The sequence below is a fragment of the Takifugu flavidus genome, chromosome 8 (genome assembly GCF_003711565.1).
Source record: "Takifugu flavidus isolate HTHZ2018 chromosome 8, ASM371156v2, whole genome shotgun sequence".
Lineage (NCBI taxonomy): Eukaryota > Metazoa > Chordata > Actinopteri > Tetraodontiformes > Tetraodontidae > Takifugu > Takifugu flavidus.
The window spans coordinates 16,094,709-16,103,354 of record NC_079527.1 but is presented as its reverse complement, the minus strand read 5'-3'; the positions used below and the strand labels follow the sequence as shown (position 1 = coordinate 16,103,354).

The following is an 8,646-nucleotide window of genomic DNA, read 5'->3' as shown; positions in this document are numbered from 1 at the left end:
CCGTCATCAACGTTGGGTGATGACCGAAAGAACGAGATCGCGGATACAAGCGGCTGAAATGAGTTTCCTCCCCAGGGAGGCCGGGCTGAGCCTTAGAGAGGGTGAGAAGCTCGGACATCCGGGAGGGGCTCGGAGTTAGGGTTAGGGTTAGGGAGCCGCTGCTCCTCCACATCAAGAGGAGTCAGTCGGGGTGGCTCGGGCATCTGGCTAGGATGCCTTCTGGACGCCTCCCTTTAGAGGTGTTCCGGACATGTCCCCCCGGGAGGCGGCCTCGTGGCCGGCCCAGGACCAGGTGGAGAGATTACATCTCTCGCCTGGCTTGGGAGCGGCTGGGGGTTCCCCCTGAGGAGCTGATGGAAGTGGCCGGGGAGAGGCTGTCTGGGCATCCCTCCTGGAGCTGCTGCCCCCGCGACCCGGATCCGGATAAGCGGGAGAAAACGGAACGGAATGAAACATTTTCATCAAATAATGTGTGTGTCTTAAATTGCTGTCAGAATATCAGTTTTGACTTGATCCCAACACCTTTAAGTTTCACAGCGTATAACTGAAGTGAGCCTTCTGTTGTCAGGATTGTGTAACAGTGTTGTCATAGTGACAAGAATGTGTGTTTGATGTGAGGTTGCTGATTTTGGCAATATGGGCGATTAGCTTTAGTGTTTCTCAAATTCATATTGTCGTCCTTTTCTGCTTTGTCTGCTAGTGTAACTGCTAACGCTAGCTGGCAGTATGTGTCCGTGTAATAAACGATGGATTCAGGCGGCACACTGGCATTTCTAACAGGGTGAATCATAAAGGTTAAAGAATCTACATGCACTCCAATTGTCAAGCCAAGGTCAGATTGAAGCATTGTTTGCATTTGTATGCATTTTATCCATATTTCTTATTCTGCCTTTATAATAACCACTGATGTGTTGAGGGGAGGCAGCTGACTACACGTGTGCGATCCCAGATGTTTCCCAGATTACCAACGATGAGATGATAATGCTGTGCCATTCATTAGACGGAGTGCTCATGCAGAGATGCTGCTAGAGAATGGTCCTGCTTCCGTCCTGTTCAGGGCTCTGGAATGGTACAAGCTCTTGAAGGTTGGGGGATGGGAGGCTTTGATGTATTTTTAATAGAATCTGCTATTTGAGTTGGTTCAATGCTTCTCTGAGGCCTTGCTTTCTCACTGCTGTATTGAATTCAACATGTACCATCACATGTGATTTCACACCCTGCTGCTAAGTAAAGCTAGCATTACCTTAGCTGTTTAGCCCTGCAGGTTGATGAAAGATGGCGGACAGGTGGAGCCAACAAGTCTGTCCTGCTTCTCTTTTGTCATCCTCCCCCATCCTCTCATCCTTTTCTCCTTGTTTTGTTCCAGGTCTGAACTATGCCATCTCTTTTAGATGTCTTCTTTGTGTACATACAAACATCCAGGGTGCATTATGGAGGCATGCTTACGGGCTTGTCGTGCTGGCTAACATTTAGCAGAGTGACACCTCCCTGCCCTAATGTTGAGCCTCGTTATTGCTTCCTCGTCTGCGTGGCTTATGGGGGGTTGCTACACTATGACTAGGCAGCGGTGAGACGCACTTCAGGGGAGCTGAACCAAACGACATCGTTTCATTTGTGGCTTCTCTGACTTAATTTTGTATTGTATCATAACTGGTATCGTTTTGGCTTACGTGGTCTAAATGTGTTCGCTCACCATTCAACAGATGCCTCCATGGCATCCATGGATGATGGATGGAGGGATGGATGATTACAAGTTACAATCTAAATTAAAGGAGGAGAGGAGGGGAGGAGGAGAGGAGGGGAAGAGAAGAGGAGGAGAGGAGAGAGAGAGGAGAGGAGAGGAGAGGAGAGGAGAGGAGAGGAGAGGAGAGGAGGGGAGAGGAGAGGAGAGGAGAGGAGAGGAGAGGAGGGGAGAGGAGAGGGAGAAGGAGGGGGAGTGTGTGAGTGTGTGTGTGTTTGTGTGTGTGTTGTGCAGATTTTCAGGAGTCAAATAAAAGGCCAAAGTCCTAAACTGGGCCTTTATTCCGACTTTATTCTCACTTTATTCCAACTTTATTCTGACTTTATTCTGACTTTATTCTAATTTTATTCCAACTTTATACCGACTTTATTCTCACTTTATTCCGACTTTATTCTAACTTTAATCTGACTTTATTCTCACTTTATTCTGAATTTATTCCAACTTTAATCCGACTTTATTCTCGATTTATTCCAACTTTATACCGACTTTATTCTCAATTTATTCCGACTTTATTCTAACTTTAATCTGACTTTATTCTCACTTTATTCTGAATTTATTCCAACTTTAATCCGACTTTATTCTCGATTTATTCCAACTTTATACCGACTTTATTCTCAATTTATTCCGACTTTATTCTAACTTTAATCTGACTTTATTCTCACTTTATTCCTGCTCTGTACATTCAGTCACCGTAGAACAAAAACAGAGCAAAAACAGTTTCAAAGTCCTTTAAAGTTCATGTTGTGAGATAGTCGGGCTCCTAACGGGTCCTAACCCTAACGGGTCCTAACCCTAACCCTAACCCTAACGGGTCCTAACCCTAACCCTAACGGGTCCTAACCCTAACGGGTCCTAACCCTAACGGGTCCTAACCCTAACCCTAACCCTAACGGGTCCTAACCCTAACCCTAACCCTAACGGGTCCTAACCCTAACCATAACCCTAACAGGTCCTAACCCTAACCCTAACCCTAACAGGTCCTAAACCTAACCCTAACCCTTACCCTAACGGGTCCTAACCCTAACCGTAACAGGTCCTAACCCTAACGGGTCCTAACCCTAACCCTAATCCTAACAGGTCCTAACCCTAACCCTAACCCTAACGGGTCCTAACCCTAACCCTAACAGGTCCTAACCCTAACCCTAACGGGTCCTAACCTAACCCTAACAGGTCCTAACCCTAACCTAACGGGTCCTAAACCTAACCCTAACAGGTCCTAACTCTAACGGGTCCTAACCCTAACCCTAACCCTAACCTAACAGGTCCTAACCCTAACGGGTCCTAACCCTAACCCTAACAGGTCCTAACCCTAACAGGTCCTCACCCTAACCCTAACCCTAACAGGTCCTAACCCTAACCGGTCCTAACCCTAACCCTAACGGGTCCTACCCTAACAGGTCCTAACCCTAATGGGTCCTAACTCTAACAGGTCCTAACCCTAACAGGTCCTAACCCTAACGGGTCCTAACCCTAACCCTAACCCTAACCCTAACGGGTCCTAACCCTAACCCTAACAGGTCCTAACCCTAACGGGTCCTCACCCTAACCCTAACAGGTCCTAACCCTAACAGGTCCTAACCCTAACCGGTCCTAACCCTAACAGGTCCTAACCCTAATGGGTCCTAACTCTAACAAGTCCTAACCCTAACGGGTCCTAACCCTAACAGGTCCTAACCCTAATGGGTCCTAACTCTAACAAGTCCTAACCCTAACAGGTCCTAACCCTAACCCTAACCCTAACGGGTCCTAACCCTAACCCTAACAGGTCCTAACTCTAACGGGTCCTAACCCTAACCCTAACCCTAACCCTAACAGGTCCTAACCCTAACGGGTCCTAACCCTAACCCTAACAGGTCCTAACCCTAACAGGTCCTCACCCTAACCCTAACCTAACAGGTCCTAACCCTAACCGGTCCTAACCCTAACCCTAACGGGTCCTAACCCTAACAGGTCCTAACCCTAATGGGTCCTAACTCTAACAGGTCCTAACCCTAAAGGTCCTAACCCTAACGGGTCTAACCCTAACCCTAACCCTAACGGGTCCTAACCCTAACCCTAACAGGTCCTAACCCTAACGGGTCCTCACCCTAACCTAACAGGTCCTAACCCTAACCGGTCCTAACCCTAACAGGTCCTAACCCTAACGGGTCCTAACCCTAACCCTAACAGGTCCAGGAGGTGAAAGGATAAAGGTTAATATCTGAAATGTTGGGGAAGAGGATTTTTACCTGATATTAAAATAGTTTTAGTTTCAGCAGCAGCGCGAGAATAAAACGATGTGAGGCGGCAACGTCGTGTTTCCTGATACTGCAGACACACACACACACACACACACCCACACTCACGCATACGCAAACACACACACACACACACCCACACTCACGCATACGCAAACACACACACTCACACACACACACTCAATATAAAGACTGCAGGGTAAACTGTCTTACATGTGAATATATCGACCACATTTACTGTCTTCAAATATTTCACTTGAAACATGAAATTTCTTTTTGAAAAAGGAAAGATGTACATTTTTTACAATCTCAGACATGAAAATATAATTGACACTTGAACTCTTATTCAAATCTTCCCACTAACGAAGGCGTGTTAATTGTTATTGCTGCTCCATTTAGCAAAATGAGCAAACAGGACTTTTAGCGGAGAGCAAAGTGCCGATGTTGGAGTCTCCTCGTGTCTTTAGGAACCGTGAGCGGCACTTTTGAGTGTAAAAGCAACTACAAAATGTACCAATTAGGCGTCGTCGTCTGAGCAACAACGGCTCCGTGATAGAAAAGTGAGTCTACAGGTGACTCGAGGGTTAGCAACAATAGTAACAATTCACGGACGTCACGTAGCTTAGAAAGATTTATAAAATGTTCCCAACATGCATCTCACTCCGTCCCAATGAAGGAATAAAGTCTTTCACAATCAAAGATTTGTTCCGTTCTTCTCTGCATTGAAAATAATATACATGTGTAAACGGATTTATTCAAGAAATACTGATTCCCCCCATATCTCCTTTTGTTCTGCTGCTAGGGGCTCTTATTTTGAAAGCTGCAAACAGGAAGTTGATGGGAGGCCCAGCTCCAACAGCTTTTTCTCTTTTCTGAGTGGAAACCTCGTCCAGGCACTTGAGGTTGTCCAGCCCTGCATTTAACTTCATAAAAAAAGCTTTTTGCACATTATAGTTGCTTCTTTTGATGGTTTTCCGTACTTCCTGTTGCAGAACAAATGTGTATCAATGCCCGATAGCGTGACGATAATATCGTGGATCTCTTAAGTTTCATGTCAAAAGAAAATACAAGATTTCTTTTCAACAATTCAAACTTAAACATGAAGAAACATTTTGAAATCACGTTAGCAGACGGAAGAGAGCGAGACTTCACATAAGGTCGCTGCGTGTTGCCACGGCAGCACATTCACGTCACACATGCCACGTTTGTGGCGGGTCGTGACGGCGCCACCTGCTGGTCCACAGGTGAACTGTTCCAACCGTTTCTGTTGGATGGAGACGATCCGCAGAAACGTGGCTGCAAATAAAAGGATTCCAAAAGGCGATGGATGATAATACGACACATTTCTACAGTTTGTCGTCACAAAGTGCGGTTTATTTTTGCAGAGTAGAAAAAAAGACTTATTTACACATCTTAATTTAACGGCCTGACCCCGCCTTCTGGTGCACGATGGCGTCCACGTGTGTTGTTACCAAATACATGAAAAGAATCCAAGAAGATGATGCGAAGAGCAGAAGCTCACCTGCTCGTTCCAGGTGCCTCTTTAGCTTATTGTGTCTGTACATGTGTGTGTGTGTGGGGGGGTCGGGGGTCGTCGGGGGTCGTCGGGGGGGCAGCTGCTCCTGATCCACTTCCAGTTCTGTACGACTGAAAGGTGCAACTCAAAAGTTCGAGGAAAAGCCGAATCCCCCTGTTTTGGGGGGGGTGATTAGAGACGTGGGTTCGGCCAATGATTTAGCTGGATCCACCCGTCAGCTGACACCTCTCATCCTTGTCATTGGTGGCTTTGGGCCACAGTTGTTGATGGAGATCCTTCACCACCCTCTCCAGGTGCTCCCGGGCCTCCCGTTCCTGCAGTAGGTCGGCCCGCAGCTGCTCTCGGTCAGCTTCAGCCTGCTGTAGTTTCATCTGGAGGTCCTCTATCTGGAAAACAAGATGTATTTAATGACCAGAACTTTTAGGGCCCAGTTTCATTTTGACAGAACTTTAAGGAACAAAAACTTTGGACTTCCAGCTGAGCGTAGCTCCGCCTTGTTTTCTCATTATTCCCGAGGGAATTCTCTTCCTGGGCGATTCTCCACTGCTCTTCAGAACATCTGGACCAATGGAATCTGACAGATCCGCTGACCCAACCGTCTCACCAAAGACGTTAGCATGTTTGCTAACTCACCTGGGCAGAGTATTTGGCCCGCAGGCGTCCGGCCTCACAGCCTTTGTCACAGACTCGGAGTTGTCGGGTCTGTTCCAGCTCCCGCTTCAGGCGCAGCCGCGACTCGTTGGCTTCCTTCATCTTCTTCTCGCTGTCGCTTCGAATACGCTCGATTTCTTTCCTCAGATTTCGCTTTGCCTCAGTTGCCTCACGTAGTTTCTCCTTCTTGGCCACTCGAAGGAACTCCAACTCCTGGAGACCATCGAAGACAAGAGTGTCAGCAGGTCTGTGACTCTATAGACCAGGACAGCAGAGGTCCTGCAGGTCTGTGACTCTATAGACCAGGACAGCAGAGGTCCTGCAGGTCTGTGATTCTATAGACCAGGACAGCAGAGGTCCTGCAGGTCTGTGATTCTATAGACCAGGACAGCAGAGGTCCTGCAGGTCTGTGACTCTATAGACCAGGACAGCAGAGGTCCTGCAGGTCTGTGACTCTATAGACCAGGACAGCAGAGGTCCTGCAGGTCTGTGACTCTATAGACCAGGACAGCAGAGGTCCTGCAGGTCTGTGACTCTATAGACCAGGACAGCAGAGGTCCTGCAGGTCTGTGACTCTATAGACCAGGACAGCAGAGGTCCTGCAGGTCTGTGACTCTATAGACCAGGACAGCAGAGGTCCTGCAGGTCTGTGACTCTATAGACCAGGACAGCAGAGGTCCTGCAGGTCTGTGACTCTATAGACCAGGACAGCAGAGGTCCTGCAGGTCTGTGACTCTATAGACCAGGACAGCAGAGGTCCTGCAGGTCTGTGACTCTATAGACCAGGACAGCAGAGGTCCTGCAGGTCTGTGACTCTATAGACCAGGACAGCAGAGGTCCTGCAGGTCTTTGACTCTATAGACCAGGACAGCAGAGGTCCTGCAGGTCTGTGACTATAGACCAGGACAGCAGAGGTCCTGCAGGTCTGTGATTCTATAGACCAGGACAGCAGAGGTCCTGCAGGTCTGTGATTCTATAGACCAGGACAGCAGAGGTCCTGCAGGTCTGTGACTATAGACCAGGACAGCAGAGGTCCTGCAGGTCTGTGACTCTATAGACCAGACAGCAGAGGTCCTGCAGGTCTGTGACTCTATAGACCAGGACAGCAGAGGTCCTGCAGGTCTGTGACTATAGACCAGGACAGCAGAGGTCCTGCAGGTCTGTGACTCTATAGACCAGGACAGCAGAGGTCCTGCAGGTCTGTGACTCTATAGACCAGGACAGCAGAGGTCCTGCAGGTCTGTGACTCTATAGACCAGGACAGCAGAGGTCCTGCAGGTCTGTGACTCTATAGACCAGGACAGCAGAGGTCCTGCAGGTCTGTGACTCTATAGACCAGGACAGCAGAGGTCCTGCAGGTCTGTGACTCTATAGACCAGGACAGCAGAGGTCCTGCAGGTCTGTGACTCTATAGACCAGGACAGCAGAGGTCCTGCAGGTCTGTGACTCTATAGACCAGGACAGCAGCGGTCCTGCAGGTCTGTGACTCTATAGACCAGGACAGCAGAGGTCCTGCAGGTCTGTGACTCTATAGACCAGGACAGCAGAGGTCCTGCAGGTCTGTGACTCTATAGACCAGGACAGCAGAGGTCCTGCAGGTCTGTGACTCTATAGACCAGGACAGCAGAGGTCCTGCAGGTCTGTGACTCTATAGACCAGGACAGCAGAGGTCCTGCAGGTCTGTGACTCTATAGACCAGGACAGCAGAGGTCCTGCAGGTCTGTGACTCTATAGACCAGGACAGCAGAGGTCCTGCAGGTCTGTGACTCTATAGACCAGGACAGCAGAGGTCCTGCAGGTCTGTGACTCTATAGACCAGGACAGCAGAGGTCCTGCAGGTCTGTGACTCTATAGACCAGGACAGCAGAGGTCCTGCAGGTCTGTGACTCTATAGACCAGGACAGCAGAGGTCCAGCAGGTCTGTGACTCTATAGACCAGGACAGCAGAGGTCCTGCAGGTCTGTGACTCTATAGACCAGGACAGCAGAGGTCCAGCAGGTCTGTGACTCTATAGACCAGGACAGCAGAGGTCCTGCAGGTCTGTGACTCTATAGACCAGGACAGCAGAGGTCCTGCAGGTCTGTGACTCTATAGACCAGGACAGCAGAGGTCCTGCAGGTCTGTGACTCTATAGACCAGGACAGCAGAGGTCCTGCAGGTCTGTGACTCTATAGACCTTTTCTGTGAACTTTAGAATCCCGTCATGCTAACGGGAGGTAAGAAGCCGTCCTAAAACAACAGCAACAGACACGATGGAGCCCAGAACCGCGTGGCCTCCTACCTGCTGAAGGCTCCGTTTCGCCTGGAGCGCAGAGCCCAACTTTTCTTCCTGTTTCACTCTCATTTTCACGATCTCATGCAGAAACTTCTCCTTTGCCTCTTTGGAGTCCAGTCCAGCATCCAGGGCCTGCCTCAGGCTCTCCAGCTCCACCTCATGACCTGGTTCTGGAGGGATCATGAGGCCTGGAAGGGGAAGGGCT

At 49.1% G+C, this 8,646-nt stretch overlaps 1 protein-coding gene and 1 long non-coding RNA gene across 2 annotated transcripts in view; one reads left to right on the top strand and one right to left on the bottom strand.

Moving 5' to 3' along the window:
- The first annotated feature begins 2,379 nt into the window (after window positions 1–2,379).
- LOC130529836 (uncharacterized) lies at window positions 2,380–4,070 on the top strand. Its single transcript, XR_008951654.1, has 3 exons — window positions 2,380–2,492; window positions 3,004–3,707; window positions 3,841–4,070. It is a non-coding gene; the product is annotated as an uncharacterized LOC130529836 (long non-coding RNA).
- A 117-nt stretch (window positions 4,071–4,187) lies between these two features.
- The window catches only part of skia (v-ski avian sarcoma viral oncogene homolog a), a 31,972-nt gene continuing 27,513 nt past the window's right edge, over window positions 4,188–8,646 (bottom strand). Inside the window, exons 5-7 of the mRNA XM_057040455.1 lie at window positions 8,448–8,646; window positions 6,149–6,379; window positions 4,188–5,901 (exon numbers count right to left, since the gene is read on the bottom strand). The exon at window positions 8,448–8,646 is cut by the window's right edge and continues 130 nt beyond it. Coding sequence (XP_056896435.1) covers window positions 5,713–5,901; window positions 6,149–6,379; window positions 8,448–8,646 — 619 coding nt within the window. The 3' untranslated portion in view covers window positions 4,188–5,712. The remainder of the gene's footprint in view (window positions 5,902–6,148; window positions 6,380–8,447) is intronic.